At 41.1% G+C, this 17,089-nt stretch overlaps 1 protein-coding gene across 1 annotated transcript in view; it reads right to left on the bottom strand.

Annotated features, from left to right (window-relative positions):
- The window catches only part of CACNA2D3 (calcium voltage-gated channel auxiliary subunit alpha2delta 3), an 859,990-nt gene that overhangs the window by 526,460 nt on the left and 316,441 nt on the right, over positions 1-17,089 (bottom strand). Inside the window, exon 5 of the mRNA XM_042929688.1 lies at positions 4,401-4,563. Within this exon, the coding sequence (XP_042785622.1) occupies positions 4,401-4,563 (163 nt within the window). The remainder of the gene's footprint in view (positions 1-4,400; positions 4,564-17,089) is intronic.

Below are 17,089 nucleotides of genomic sequence, written 5' to 3'. Positions count from 1 at the left end.
CGTGCTTTACCTGTCTGTGCTATCTGACTGCAGCCCCATGACATGGGTTGTACTTTCCAGCCAGCAGGTGACAGGAGCCAACATCAGTGGGTGAGCCACTCCTCCCCAACCCACATGGGCATCGCTGTTGCCATGCTCCCAGTACTTCCATAAGGTTAGGATTGTTATTCCACTTGCTGTATAGCTAAGGATGCTGAGGATCGAGGAGAAGAGAAACTAGCCCAAGCTTGTGTACCAGGCAGTCACCATGCACCAAACATCCTTCTAAATGTTTAACTCGCACCGCAACCCCCTGAAGCAGGTCACTGGGATTATCATCTCCAATTTAAGTTTGAGGAAAATGACGCACAGACACTTTATGCAGTCACAGGGGCACTGGTGGGGCAAATCAGTGCAGGAGCCTCACCAGGCTGGCCCTGGGTGTGGCTCTGACCCCTGGCCACCCTCCTTCCCCACCATTTTCCAAGTCTTATTCTCTAGCTCTCTTGGAGAGTCTGTGAGTGACCCAATGTCCTTTCAAAAGGTTTCTTTTCCATTTAAATCATCCAGGATATGTTTCTGCTGCTTGTGAACACCATGGGAACACTACAACCAGGGTTGACTTCTCACAGCCCAGGAGGCATGGGCACTGGTATCTCCCAGCTGATCCCACATCTCGAGAAAACCCAATAAGCAAGAAGCATGCTGTTTAGGGCAAAGTGGGGCACCAGGCTGAACCAGCAGGGTGCCCTGCCCTCAGAGAACTCCAAGTGGAAAAGGAAAAAAAGTATGCAATGCACTCCTGGGACAAAACAATGCTAAAACCAAGGAATAAACCCAAGTCACGTAATATAAGAGCGAATGAAAGGTTTACTGAACTGGTTTTGAGAAGAACATTTGCGTAAGGAGGAAAGAGGAGGCAGGGATGACAGAAATGGAGTGAAATAGGGCATCATGGAAGAAAGACAAAGGTATACTCCATGAACTCTCACCTGGGTGCACAGAGGTGCAAGTGGGAATGAAAGCGCAGGTTGAGAGCAGAGTTTTTCTTTCATACACACATATATAAACACACATACACAAACTGTACACATGCACACATGCACATATGTAGGCATGTGTACATGCACATGTGTGCATGTGTGTGCGTGTGAATTTTACACCATTTCAGCCCAAAGAGGACTTAAAAAAGAATTTGGTTTTATCTGAATCTACTGTCAGACCATCAGTGGTCCTCAAACAAGCATCCTGCCCCATGCTTTACTCATCCAGGCAGCGGAGTTTCCAGAGGCATGGGCAGCCATTCTTCAAAGAAGTGTCACGGGCAGCAAGATGCACAGGCTGGGGGTGCCAGAGTAGCCACTGAGCAAACCTCTACTGAAGAAGGTTCGTGAAGAAGCTGCTGCATAGGGCACCACAAGGATCCTAAGACACGTTTCTAAAGACTTGGAATGTGGCTCTTTGAATTCTCATGGCTTGCCCACGTGCCATGCACTCTGATGCCCCAGTCTCTCGCAGTGCCTGTAAGAAAGGCACCTGGAGCAGGGGCATATGCTGACCTGGGTGAACGGCCTGGTTGCAAGGCCCAGCCAAGGAGGCAAAGAGCAGACTGCGACAAGCAGGTAGTGTTTACCAGCTGTGTTCAGCTGTGACAAGAAGTTATGCCAAGAGCATAGCACGCAGCAGCTCGTAGGCAAGTATCAAACCACCCTGCTATGAGCCCACTCGGTTATGTCCAAGCTGCCCAGAAAGCGGACCCTGTACCGGTTTCCTCTGTCAGGGCAAGATTTCTAACCTAGGAATGTCACAGGCAGTCAGCGATCAAGCTCTGAGCACGTGTCCCACATACATGTCATCAATAACTAGATCTGAGCTGGCAAGCCCTCTTAACATGAAATACACTTCTGCAGCTTGAAAAGAAAAAAAGACTGTTTGAGGCTGGTTTGAATTAGGTGGAATGGAGACAGGAATTTTCCTAAAGTCCCTTCCTCTCCCCCTTGGGCCGCTAACTACTCACTGCTTGGCAGAGAAAAGATCCAGTGCCTGGCTGACCTCAGTCCGTGACCCCAAGACCTAGCTGGGGGACCAGTGAGTCTGGGTAGGGGTGGTAGGCAGGCCCTACAAGGGCTGCTGAGGTTGACTTTAAATATTATTACCTACTTCCACGGCTCAAGTGATCTATTAAGATTCTGCCTAGCAAGTCTCGTAGCCCTGATTCTGCAGCCTGTGTGATCAATGGCAGTGCTGGTCCCTTATGTGTTGCTGCCATCGAAAGGTACAATTATGCCTTTAAAGCTCAAGGTGCAATTAAATCTCTATAATGGTGCTAATGGTTCGAGCAACCTTGAAGCAGCTGCCATATTTTAAAAGATCATTCTGAATTGTTTTATGCCTGAAATTGCTCTGTAAAATCTTGTTAATTTTTCATCTTCAGTTGAGAATGTATTTAATGCTGAGAGGATGGCTTTCTTCCAGCCACACTGCACAGAAGGGGGTTTCCTTCCTCAGCTAACGGGATCACCCTGGAGGACTAGGACAAGGTCCTCAACCACTGGACGAGGTTGAGCTCAGCCCTCTAAGGAGGCTTAGGCTCTAAGGGATCTGTCCTAGGGAAGAGTCCAAAGTAAAGATTAGGTCACAGGATATAGTCCAGCCCAGAGCCCACTAGGGACAGTTCAGCCCAGCATCACTGTCTCTAAGAGAGACAGAGAAAGACAAACACGTGGCTGCCCACACGAGCACATGGTCAGGTTCCGTCTTGGAGCTCCCACTGCCCCCAGATGTCTGTAACTGTAGCCAGCAGGTGACACACACAGCGTTCTAACGATCTCATTACCTATCCATTTCCCCCAAATAAACTGTGACCCCCTAGAGGGAGGGGCTCTGTCTGGTTCACCATGGGGTCCCCAATAAATGTCAGGGCAGTTAATAGATGGGATACCGCCTCCTCTGAATTTTAAGGATGGGCAGTAGGTAAACCGGGAAGGGAGCCATTAGTAGCACGGCCACAAAAGACAACCACGAGAAGAATGTTTCAGGCATTGAGTTAGAAATTCTTTAATCATCGACCAAGCTCTTCAAACAGTGATCTAGAATAATTTAGAAATGCGATTTATATTCACGGTACTTCCCGACAACAACAAGAGCAGCTCAGATGCACTGAGCACTTTCCATGAGCAAGTCTCGTCGCAAAGGCTGTAGACACATCATTCCATATCCTCACAACAACCCCCGGAAGGGAGGTGGTATCCTTGTCCCTATTTTACAGAAAGGGAAACCAAGGCTTGGGAAGGCACAATTACCTGCTTAGGATCACAGAGCTGACAAGAGGAAGAGCGGGACTCAAACCCAGAGCCCTTCTCTTGACCACTGCCCTCTGGATATGACACTGAAACTGGGTGGGTGGTAGAATCCGGCCCCCAATGTTTTAGAAAGCTCGGCGGCAGACAATGGGGCAGATTTTTACTTTGAAGATGCCATGGTTCTCTGACTTACTTTTCCAGGAGGATGGCTCTTTTTGTAGGAGCCTCCCAGGCCTGAGAACGCAGAGCAAAATCCTACTCACTAAAGGTGTGGATGAGGAAGGCAACATCCTGAACTTAACTGCATTATTATGAGATGGACACAATTATTATCCACATCCTAGATACGTGGAAACTAAGATCTAAAAAGACAAGATGGTGCACCCAAGGTCACAGTCAGTAAGCGACGGATGCAGGACCAACCAGAGGCAGTCTGAGGCCAGAGCCCTGTCTTTGGACATTATAATCTCAGGTTCCACAGGCAGATGGGAATTTGGGGGAAAGAACTCTAGAGTCTACGTGAAGGCTGGATTTGAGCAGATTCTATATTCAAACCTGAAAATAAGGTCCATTCTACTTTGTATTCTAGGCAAAGACCACAGCTGATCCTGTCGCAACCCCAGGGGCTTCTGATCCACTAAAGCATTATAAGAAATGGAAGAGAAGAGAGAAAAACTACACCTGGGGTCAGTGAACTACAGCCTGCAGGTCAAACCCAGCCATCTGTTTTTGTAGATAAAACGTCTGACTGGAACATGGCCATATCCACTGATTTATGTCGTGTCTACAGCCGCTTTGGTGCCAGAACTGCAGAGCTGGGTAGTTGCAACAGAGACTCTATGGCTCACAAAGCCTAAGTTAGTTACTATCTGGCCCTTTACAGGAAAGGTTTGCCAGCCCCTGGAATCCACGTTAGACTGCTCGATGCACACACCAGCTGGGGAAACAGTGAGCCATCTCCAGGCACAACAGGCATGCACACCTCACCTATCCAGCTCCTGCTGACACGGCCAGCTTGTAGTTGTGTTTTTTATAAAACCCAATACCCAAACCAGCCGGGCTGTCCCTCACAAGCCCTGCCCTTCACCCTCTAAAAGGAGCCACAGCAGTGAGCCTTACCTTTGTTGTACATGTTCGTTGGCACCTGGACGTCACTCAGACTGATGTTCACAGGCAAATTATTAAAATGGTCATTTGGGGCTAAGATGAATTCCTTCCCCAGCTCCAAAAAATTCCCATCTTTGTCCCTTTCGTTTATCAGCACAGCATTGAAGTATTCATACTGAAAGAGAAAGTCAAAAGGCATTACTTGTGGCTTAGGGCATAAGGCTGTGAACTCAGACAGACGTGGGCACAGGTTGCGGGCGGTCCCCTACACGCATGGATCCTGCTCTGGTCACACTATCTCTCTTAGTCTTCCCTACTGTCTATGGCTGCTTTGCACAGATATGATAGCGCCATATAAATATTCCCGATGTCATAAAATATTCTTAGAAAACCTTACTGCAAGGAGCTGCACAGTACTTTTTTATATGACTATAGAGAAAACTGCCCTAAAAATATTTTAATTCTTTAAAGTTCGAAGATAGACCCTGCCCTTATGCAGCCTACATTTAAGTTGAAGGAGACGTGAAGTCAACAAAAAGTAAGTAAACCTATAGTTTGTCGGGTAACCATACTTGCTACAGAAAATAGCAAAACTGGGCAAGGGGGAGAGCAGTAGCGAAGGGCTGTGTGTTTATATACGGTGTTCAGGAAAGGTCTCAGTGCTGTGGTGACACTCACGCAAAGACTGACGGACAGGAGGAACAGGTTGTGTGGGCACCTGGAGGGAAGCACCCCAGGCAGAGGAGAGATCCCAGGCAATGAATGGCCCTTGGACGGGAGTGTGCTAGCATGTTGTATATATGGCTGTCTCATCATCAACATAGTCACCGTCACTATCGGCATCATCTAACGTATACAGAGTGCTTACTTTGTGGCAGACATTATTCTAAGTGCTTTTCACATGCTAACTCATTCAATTCTCCTAACAACTCTATGAAGTAGGTTTTGTGAGTATTCCCACTTCACCAATGAAGAAACTAAAGTAGAAAGAACTGACATATCCTGTCAAAGATTACACACCTGATGAACAGAGCCAGAATTCAAACACAGGCACTCTACTTCCAGAGTCTGTGCTCTTATCTACTGAGCAGTATTCCAAGATGGTAGGTATGGCTGGAATTATGACAGAGAATTTGAAACAACTATGATTAATGGGGCACCTGAGTGGCTCAGTCAGTTAAGTGTCTGACTTCGGCTCAGGTCATGATCTCATAGTTCGTGGGTTCGAGCCCCGTGTTGGGCACTGTGCTGACAGCTCAGAGCCTGGAGCCTGCTTCGAATTCTGTGTCTCCCTCTCTCTCTGCCCCTCCCCCACTTGTTCTCTCTCTCTCTCTCTCTCTCTCTCTCTCTCAAAAATAAACATTCAAAAAAAACAACTATGATTAATATGCTAAAGGCACTAATGGAAAACGTAGAAAATAGGTAAGAACAGATGGATAATATAAGTAGAGAGATGGATATTCTAAGATAAGTGAATAGGATTTATGGATAAGTGAAATGAATGACAGCAGTGTTATAGGAACAGGAGCAAGAAACTGGGAATACTGGTAGTTAAAAGCTACCTATAGTACCCATGAAGTAATACAAGATTATTTAAAAGTGGACTTGAATTAGCTGTAAATGTATATTGCAAAATATCAGGCAACCACTAAAATAATATTCAAAGGAAGTATAATTTGTATGTTAAGAGAGAAGAAATACTAATTCATATAAGATGCTCAATTAAATTGAAAACAGGAAATCAATAGGCAAACAATCAAAGAAGGCAAAAAAAAAAAAAAGTAGAAGACAGAAAATGAGAGAGAACCAGACGAACAAATAGAAAACAGTTACAAATATGGTACATATTAATCCAACTATATTGATAATCACTTTAAATGTGAATGGTCTAAATGCACTAATTAAGATGCAGAGACTGCTAAGAGTAGATGAAAACACAAGACCCAACTATATGCTATCTACGAAAAACCCACCCTATACATAAAGAACAGACCAAGTAGAAGTAAAGAGACAGAGAAAGATATACCATGCTAACACTAATCAAAAGAAAGCCAGAGTAGACATATTAATTTCAGACAAAGCAGACTTCAAAGCAAGACTATTACCAGGGAAAAAGATGGGCATTACATAATGATAAAGGGATCAATTCTCCAAGAAAACATAACAATTCTCAATAGTATAGACCTAACAACAGTGTGTGAAAATATGTGAGGTAAAAACTGACAGAACCACAAAAAGAAATAAATGAATTCACAATGATATTGAATACTTCAACACCCCTCTTATCAGTAACTGACAAACCCATCAAGCAGGAAATTGGTAAGGATACAGTTAAACTGAACAGACCCATCAAGGAGATATAATTGACATGTATAGAATACTTCATCCAGCAACAATAGATTACACATTCTTCTCAAGCTCACAGGGAACAATCACCAAGATAGATCCCATTCTGGGCCATAAAACACACTTTAACAAATTTCAAAGTACTGGAATCACACAATGTCTGCTTCTATATTATACTGGAATTAAACTAGACATCAATAACAGAAGGATAGCTGGACAAATCCCAAAATATTTGGAGATTATGGAACATAATTCTAAGTAATACACGGGTCAAAAAAAAGAGTTTCAAGAAATTTTAAACTGAATAAAAATTAAAATACAACTTACTAAATTTGTGAAATGCAGTAAGAGCTTAAAAGAACATTCACAGCATTGAACACATGTGTTAGAAAAGAAAAATAATCATCTAACCTTTTACTTCAGGAAACTAGAAAAAGGCGAGCAAATTAAATCCAAAACAACCAAAAGAAAAGAAATAATTTTGTTTTATTTGCAGAACAGAAGTCAATGAAATTGAAAACAGGAAATCAATAGAGAAAATGAATAAAATCAAAGGTTGCTTCTTTGAAAAGATTCCTTACAGTGAAAAGATATAAAGCAAAATCAGCCAAGAGAAGAGACTAACTACAGGGGGCAAAGTCCAGAGGAATCCACATTCAGGTTTTCAAGAGTTCTCTCCTGGTGCAATCGCGTAAGATGCACTAATTCTTCCAGTGATGAGCTGTGACAAACATCTGAAATGCTGCTCACCGGGGAGGCTTGATAAGACTCAGTGCTAAGGACATTTATTGCGGGGTGGTCATGTAGCAACACTATTTACCAACATAACTTCACTGAATTTATAGAACTCTACACCTAATAACTGCAGAGCACATATTTTTTTACCAGATCACACACTGGGCTACCAAACAAGTCCCAGTAAATTTAAAATGAATGAAATCCACATATTATGTTCTCTGGTAATAATGGCCTAATTTTAGAAGACGATATATGATAGTGATATGAAAAATATCAATGATATCTAAGAAAAGATGGTGTCTAGAAAAACCCCAAAGATTTGGGAATTAAACAGCACACTACTTCATAATACATGTGTTGAGGAAGAAAATGACATGGGAAACTGGAAAATAGTTTAAAACAAACAATGAAAAAATATCAGTATTTGTGAGATATAGCTAAAACACAGTTTAGAGAAAAATTTACAGATTTAAAAGATTATAGTAGAATAGAAGAAAACTTTAAGATGAATAGTCTAAAATACTCCTGTAAAAAGAAAAAGAAGAAGAAATGAAACTCAATGTTGAAAGAAGGAATAAAATAATGGAGATAAAAGGAGAAACCATAAAATGGAAAAAAAATTAATGAAAAAACACCAATGATATCAACAGTTGGTTTTTTAAAATGATTAATGAAAATTTTAAACCCTAGCTATATTGATGAAGAAAAATGTAAGAAAGTACAAAATACCAGTAGCAGGAATAAAAGAGGAAACACTATAATAGATCCTACAGATAATGAAATAAGGAAATATTACAAACCAATTTATGCAAATATTTGGTAACTTGAGTTAAATGTCAATTCCTTGAAAAACAGAAACTACCAAAACTGACACAAGAAGAAATATAAAATATAACTGGCTCTATATATACACAAAAATGTAAATTCACAATTACTAGCCAAGCTAATATCAACAGCCCCAGGTTCAGATGCCTTAAATGATGAATTCTATCAAATATGTAGGGAAAAAATAGAAACTATCTGATATACACTCAGAAAACTAGAGGAGGGAATACTTCCCAACTTATTTCATGAGGGCAGCATAACCCTGACACCAAATCAGACATGAATATTTGAAAAACTGTATTACACACCAATATTTCTCATTAACCTAGATGTAAAAATTCTAACACAATATTGAATCAAATCCAACTACAATTAAAAGGATAAAACATCATGACTAAATTATATTTATCCCAGGAATTTATGGTTGGTTTATTTGAAAAATCAATCAACACACTTCACCACATGAACAGAATAAAGAAGAAAAAATTGCATGACCACATAAATGCAGAAAAAGCATTTGAAAGAATTCAACTTTTGCTCATCCTAAAAACTCTTAGGAAATTTGAAATAGCATAAAAAGTCCTCAACCTAATAAAGAGCATCTTAAAAAAAACCCTACAGCTAACATTATATTTATGATGAAACACTGAATATTTTCCCCCCAAGATCAGGAACAAGGCAAGGATGGGTTACTACATCTATGTAACAGTGTACTGGTGGTCCTGGCAATTGCAGTAAGATGAATGAATGAATGAATGAATGAATGAATACTTGAATGAATGAATGCCATAGGAATTGGAAAGGAAAAAACTGTCTTTATTTGTGGGCATGACTGTCTATGTAGAAAACCCTAAGGAATCCACATAATCTACTACAACTAGTGAGTTTTAGCAAGGCCACAGGATAGGAAATTAATAGACCAAAATCAATTGTATTTCAATATACTAACAAAGAACAAATGGAAATTGAAATTCAAAGAACAATAACATTTACAATACCATAAAAAGCATTTAAAAATTAAATATAAATCTTTTAAATTATGTGCAATACCTGTATACTAAAAGTTACAAAATATTGCTGTGAGAAATTTTAAAAGGTTTAAATAGATGAAAAGAGATGCCTTACTTAAGGATTAGAAAACTTGGTATTAAGATGTTAATTCTTTCCAAATTGATCTAAAAATTCAATGAAATCACAATCAAAATCTCAGTGATCTTTTTCTAGGAGTTTCCAGGTTAATTCTAAATTTTATAGAGAAATGAAAGGGATCTAGAATATCAAAAACAATTTTGAAAAAGAAGAAAAAATGCAAAGAGTCACATTTCCTGATGTTAAGTCTTACTATAAACCTAATTAATCAAAACAGTGTGGTATTGGCATTAGAATAGACAAACAGATCAATGGAACACAGTCCAGAAATAAAGCTGTACACATACAGTCAACTGAGTTTCAATAACGGTACCTACATTATTAAATGGGGAAAATATTTTCAACAAATTGTGCTGGAACAAGTGACTTAACCATAGGAAAACATCCTCACCCCTAATTCACAACACACACATTATTAATTCAAGATGGATGATAGACTTTGATGGAAAAGCTAAACCTATAATATTTCTTAAAAACAAAAAATGATAAATATCTTTGTAGCCTTCGGGTAGGCAATGGTTTCTTAGGACATACAAAGCACTTATAATTTTAAAAATTGAGAATTTAGGGGCACCTGGGTGGCTCAGTTGACTGGACGACCAACTTCGGCTTGAGTCATGATCTCACAGTTCAGGGTTCGGGCCCCGTGTCGGGCTCTGTGCTGACAGTGCAGAGCCTGGAGCCCGTTTTGGATTCTGTGTGTGTGTCTCTCTCTTTGTCCCTCCCCTGCTCATGCTCTGTCTCTCTTTCCTTCAAAAATAAATAAACATTTTAAAAAATTGAGAATTTAGATTTTAAAAATTTCAAAACTTTTGATCATTAAATCCACTATCAATATAAAACAAACAGAAAAACCATTATTGAGGAAAAACAATTCATAATACACATCTGACAAATGACTTATACCCAGAATATGTAAAGAACTCCTATAATTTAAACATCAGTGAAAACAGAAGGCCAAAGAGGTGAACACCTTCCAAAGGAAGGTATTTGAATGACCAATATGCAAGCCAAAGTGTGTTCAACGTGATTAGTCAACAGGGAAATGCAAAATAAAACACCAACCAGATGCAATTTTGCATCCACTAGAAGAGCTAACATTAAGTTTTCTGAAAATACTAAATGTTCACAAGAATGTGGAGTAAGCAGAAATCCTATACATTGCTCACGGATATATCAAAAACTTTGGAACAACATTTTGCCATTGCTTGTAAAGTTAAACTTGTATCTACCCTATGATCCAATAATTCCACCCCTAGGTATCTATCCAATGGAAACACAGCCACCAAAATATTGTGTGAATGTTCATGGAAGCGCCATTCACAATAGCCCAAAACTAGAAGTCAAGTGCCCAACAACAGATGAAAAGATAAACAAATCTGTGATACATTCATATAGTGGATTGTTACTCAGGAACCAACTACTGATATACTCAAAATATGGGTGCATTTCATAAACGTTTTGAGTGAAAGAAGCCAGAAACAAAAGTGAACATATGTACAATCCCATTTATATGAAGTTCTAAACAGGCAAAATTATTACTCAATAGTAAGAGCAATCATGGGTTGCTTCTGGGCAGGAAGGTGGGGAACCACTTCAAAGAGACATAAGAAAACATTGTGGATTGCTAGAAATGTTCTATATCTTGATGAGGTATGGGTAACTCAGGTGTATTCATTCATCTGTCAGTACTCATTGAATTGTATGCCAAAGAACTATGTATTTTACTGTATAGAATTTATGTTTCAATAAAAAAATTAAGTCACAAAGACTTCAATTTTTTAAATTATTAAATACAAAACTGTACAAAAACATTAACATTAAGTGGGGGGGTGGTAGCTCAGTCAGTTAAGTGTCCAACTTCAACTCAGGTCACGATCTTGTGGTTCAAGAGTCTGAGCCCTCCATCAGGCTCTGCTAACAGCTCAGAGCCTGGAGCCTGCTTCAGATTCTGTCTCCATCTCTCTGTCTCTCCCCTGCTCACGTTCTGTCTCTCTCTTTCTCAAAAAATGAATAAAACATTAAAAAGAAAAAAGCTTTACAGAAACAAAACTCAGTTTAATAAGTTCCACCCACGATGATTTTTTTGAAACATAATTTACTATGATATAACACCCAGAAACAAAAGAAATCATACCTTTCTGCTGAAACATAAATCCAGGGAATGCCTTACCAAGCAGAAACACCTTGTCTAGCCCATGAATTGCCTGCACCAAGGGGAGACCCCTTCTTCTGAAAGGCTCTGCTTTGTAGGAAACTTGTCAGTGGAGAGTCCTCCCACAGCTCCATGTTAATTGAGATCTTAACCTTCCACAGACCCAAGTTCTTCACATAATATTACAATGGTTTTAAAAACTCAAGCTTTCAATGCCATCGTTTCATTATAACTGAATGCTAAATTAACACACAAAGTCTCAGGCTGCTTGGTGAAGGCCAGTGCAATCATGGTTCCTGCACAAGGCTCTCTGGAGGCAGCTTCTAAACTGCCATTTAAATGAATAATTCACACAGCCCAGAATGCAAACGAAGAAAGAATGGATGCACAGGCAGGATTTCACTCAATGTTGCTCATCATTCACCACCGATGACTGGGGGTTCCGTGCCTCCTCCCCAAATCCATTTGTCCTTCCATATTGATTTTGAAAAGCCTGACTCAGTGCAAACAAGAATCATTTCTTGGCCCTTCGAATTCATCGCTATAATTATGGGGCTCAGTGGCTTTGTCCATATTGATCAAGGAAAAGATAATGTTTAATCCATTTCAGTATTTCTGAATCCCTGTAACCCATGGGGTCAAAGTAAATTAGTTCTTTTGTGAGTAAATCTGATAGCCGACTAAGTGTGAGGGGGCAAAAAGGACACTAACTCAGGGGACAAAATGTAGTAAAATATACCAGGGGCAAAATGGTGGGTGTGCTGTTCCCCAGAACCCAGCACAGCACCAGCTCAGAAAGCAGTGGTGTCTAAAAGTGATTCAATAAGGCAGGGGTAAGCATACTTTTTTCTGTAAAAGGTCAGGTAGTAATTATTTTAGGCTTTGTCAGCTATGGAGTCTTTACTGCAACTCCTCAACTGTGCTATTGTAACGTGACAGCAGCCACAGACAATATATAAAAGAATGGGCCTGTCTGTGTTCCATTCACACTTTATTTACCAGAAATTTACAAAATTAAAAAAAAAAAAAGGTTTGGCCTGCAGGCTGTAGTTTGCCAACTCTTCAAAGGAAAAAATAAAATTTTTGAAATAAAAAATTTCCAGCTTGACTAAATCAAGCATTTCTTTCAATAAAAATTTTGAGCACCATGCTGAATAAGAACAAAGTTGGAGGACTGACACTTACCCAACTTCAAGACTTTCTACAATACGACAGTACTCAAGACATCAGTATTGGCGAAAGATCAACAGAACAGAAGAGAGAGCCCAGAAATAGATCCACACAGATGAAGTCAACCGATCTTTGACAAAGAAGGAAACACAGTCTCTTCAACAAATTGTGCAGCAACAACAGGTCATCCACATGCAAACAAATGAATCTAAACACAGATCCTTCAGGGGTGCCTGGGTGGCTCAGTCGGTTAAATGTCCCAGTTAGGCTCAGGTCATGACCTGGTTCATTAGTTCAAACCCTGCTTTGGGCTCTGTGCTGACAGCTCAGAGCCTGGAGCCTGCTTTGGATTCTGTGTCTCCCTCTCTCTCTGCCCCTCCCCTGCTCATACTCTGTCTCTCTCTCTCTCTCTCAAAAATAAATAAAACATTAAAAAATAATAACAAAAAAATAAACACAGACCCTTCGTAAAAATTAACTCAAAATGGATCAGAGACCTAAATATAAAATGCAAAACTATAAAACTCCTAGAAGAGAACACAGGGGAAAACCTAGATGACCTTGCCTATGGTGATGCTTTTCTAGGTAAAACGCCAAAGACGCGATCCATGAAAAAAGTAATTGATAAACTGGACTTCATTAAAATGAAAAACTCCCTTCTGTTCTGTGAATGACACTGTCAACAGTATGAGAAGACTAGCCACGGACTGGGAAGAAACAATTGCAAAAGACACATGTGATTTGGACTGTCACCCAACATATACCAAACATTCTTAAAAGTCAACAATAACGAAACTAACAACTGGATTAAAAGATGGACTAAAGACCTTAACAAAGAACTCCACACAGGATATAAGCAGATGGCAAGAAAGCATGTAGAAAGATGCTCCACGTCATATGTCATCAGGGAAATGCAAATTAAAACAACGAGACACCACTACTTGCCTATTGGAATGGCCAAAATCCAGAACGCTGACAACACCAAATGCTGGCAAGGACGTGGTGCAGCAGGCGCTCTCTTACATTACTGGTGGGAATGCAAAATGCTACAGCCACTTTGGAAGACAGTTTGGCATTGTGTTTTGTTTTGTTTTGTTTTTAAACTAAACATACTCATACAATATGATCCAGCAATCACGCTCCTTGGCATGGATCCAATAGAAATGCAAATTTACATCCACACAAAAACCTACACACGGATGTGTATAGCAGCTTTATTCATAATTGCCACAACTTTGAAGCAACCAAGATGTCTTTCAGGAGAAGAATAAACCATGATACATCCAGACAATGGAATATTATTCAGCACTAAAGAGAAAGGAGCTGTCAAGTCATGAAAAGACAAGAAGGAACCTAAATGCACATTACAAATTGAAAGAAGCCAATCTGAGAAGTACTATGTAATTCCAACCATATGACATTCTGGAAAAGGCAAAATTCTGGAGGTGGTAAAAAGATAAGTGGTTGCCAAGGATGGGGGTGGAAAGGGATAAATAAACAGAGCATCGAGGTCTTTCAGGACATTGAAAATAGTCTGTATGATATTTTAATGAAAGATGCATGCCATTAAACATTTGTCAAAATGCAGAAAATGTAAGACACCAAGAGTGAATCCCAAAGTAAACCATGGACTTTGGGTGATTAGGTGTCCACGCAGGTTCATCCTTGGTAAAATGTACCATCCTGGTAAGTGATGTTGGTAATGGGGGATGCTATTCACCAACAGATGTGTAGGGGAAATCTCTGCACCTTCCTATCAATTTTGTTGTAAACCTCCAACTGCTCTAAAAATGCAGTCTTTTTCAAAAAAGTTTTGAGTAAGATCTGCCTCTATATTTATTCATAATTCATGGGTACTACCTACCACCTATTATACTAACATATGAACGTTATAAGACAAACTGCACAAATAAAAATAAAAGTGAATAGGAAAAAAAGTGACATATTCTCCTTGGGCATCTCAGTGGCTCACTTTGTGCACCCCTGGGTGTAGGATTTCTCAGCAGTGCTCCAAAGCAGCATTTCCAAATGATGACCTGTGCCACAGAAAGCCACTCCGTGGATTATTCATAAGGAATGTTATTTTAATGTGCGCCATGGTGAGCAAAGTTTGGGAAACACAGGAAGAACTGGGGTTTCTTCGTTTCAGGACTTCTCAGGGCCTTTAACTCATTCTGAAATCATACTATGTGCACTTTGAATATCTGGGCTGAGAGCTGTCCTTTACAGCACTCCTCAAACACAGCCGATCACGTTAAGTGTCCTTCTCAGCATTTACCAGGGTGACCCCTTTACAAGTACCTGTGTGATGTTTTACTAATGCAGTTCCCCCATGGGACTTGTTCTGCATCTGCAGGAACCTGTGTTTACTCACTGTTGTATCCCCAGCGCCTAGCACCTGTTGGCAGAATAACTGATCGAATGACCAACGTCAGAATCCATGTGGTCACCAGGCCTCTCCCTGGAGCTACCTTCCTAAGACACATCTTTGCAGTTGGCTCTTCCAGGCCCTGTGGTTCTACAGAATGTTCTCAGCAGGGAGCTATAGGAGCCACGTCGTATCGTTGCACAACCTGTGTCACAAATTCAAACAGGAAAGGGTATCCAGAGTAATGGGGTAAAGGTGATTCCAGAAGGGGCTGGAATTGCTGGTCTGTGCTGATCACCATAAGATGAGGAGGACAAGGCAGGAGCTCTGTGATACCTCCACAACCATGCCTGCAGCTTCCCCGGGGGGCGGTCTGGGCATCCCCCTGCTGGCAGAGTCCCTCTCCTTCAATACACTGTCACAGAACATGTCCACGTCAGTTCTGACATCACCACTGCCAGGGAAAAGAACTCATTGCTCTACCACTCTGTCAGCTATAGAATCCAACAGCTCAGGCCTTCTCATTGATTTCAACTAGATTCCTGTCACCATGCAGAGTCAAGTTTCAGATTCAACAGGGAATATCACTAGAGGGCAAAAAGGTTTCGGTTGGTGTGAGCGCTCCAACTGGTTGGTGGTGACTGCCTGTATGTATTGCAAAGGCTTCTGAGGCTGTATCTCAACGCAAAGACCGTATGCTTTTCTGGTAAGGGTGGCCCAGCCTCTCCCACACCACCCACATCCTTGAAAATTCATCCCTTCCTAGTTTAGGGGTTGGCAAACTGTTTCTGTAAAGAGCCAGATAGTAAATATTTCAGGCTTTGCAGGCCAGACAGTCTCTGTCACAACATTCAATTCTGCTGTTTTAGCAAAAGTAGCCAGCCAACGGCGATCCATAAACAAATGGGTGTGGCTGGGTTCCAATAAAACTTTATTTACAAAAACAGGCAGCTGGTAGGACATGTAGTTTCCTGAACCCTGCCCCGGTTCGCTCTTTACTCCTTCCAGGTGAGAGGGACCTAATCTTCTAGTCAAGATGTCCTAAGGCAGTGCTTCTCAACTCCAGCTGGGGAGCTTTTCGACATCCAGATGTCCAAGCCAAACCTCAGAGAAATTACATTTGAGTCCCAAGGCGGTATTTTTTCAGCCTGTCCCGAGCAATCGCAATGTGCAGCCCAGGCTGAGACACACTCTTTCCAAGGGTGACTTCCGTTTCCCCTTCCTGCGGGTCAAGTTGCATAACAGAACTACAAGGCCCCACCACAGAGGGCTTGCTTCATAGGCGGGAAGTATCTGCTCCACACATTTTGGCTTAAATTAAATCCTGCCTATAAAGTTCTCCAGTTGTCTCCTATGCGTGTGTCCTGTCGAGCCGACCGACTGTGAATGCCCTGGAAGCTGGGCCTGTGTCCCTCTCACCTACTTGCCAATGATCCTGAGGACAATTCCAACTGGTACGATCCAGCCCTAGGCCCAGACCGCATGGTCAAGCAAAAGTAAGTACCCAATGAGTAAGTGAATGGATTTGTCTGGGTTCCCCAGAGAAACAGAACCATTCGAAAGAAGAACTTGGGAGAAAGAGGGAGATATGGATTTATTAAAGAAATTGGCTCACTTGACGAGCAAATCCAAAATCTGTAGGTTAAGCTACTACAGTCTTGAGTCTAGGTTCCGCAGGGCAGGCTGGGCAGGCTGGAAACTCAGGCAGGGTTTTCGTGTTGCAATCTTGAGGCAGAATTGCTTCTTTCTCAGGGAATCTGTCTTTGCTCCTGAGGTTTTCGGCTGGTTGGGTGAGGTGTCCCTCATTATGGAGGGTGATCTGTTTTTCTCAAAGCCTACTGACTGTAAATGGTAACTGCATCTGAAAAATACCTTCATGGCAACATCGGAACTGACGTTTGACCAAACAAACAACTGGGCACCATGGCCTAGTCACACGGACGTATAAAA

Source organism: Panthera leo, chromosome A2 (genome assembly GCF_018350215.1).
Source record: "Panthera leo isolate Ple1 chromosome A2, P.leo_Ple1_pat1.1, whole genome shotgun sequence".
Classification (NCBI taxonomy): domain Eukaryota; kingdom Metazoa; phylum Chordata; class Mammalia; order Carnivora; family Felidae; genus Panthera; species Panthera leo.
Note: the sequence above shows the minus strand (reverse complement) of the source record. Positions and strands in the feature narration are given on the sequence as shown.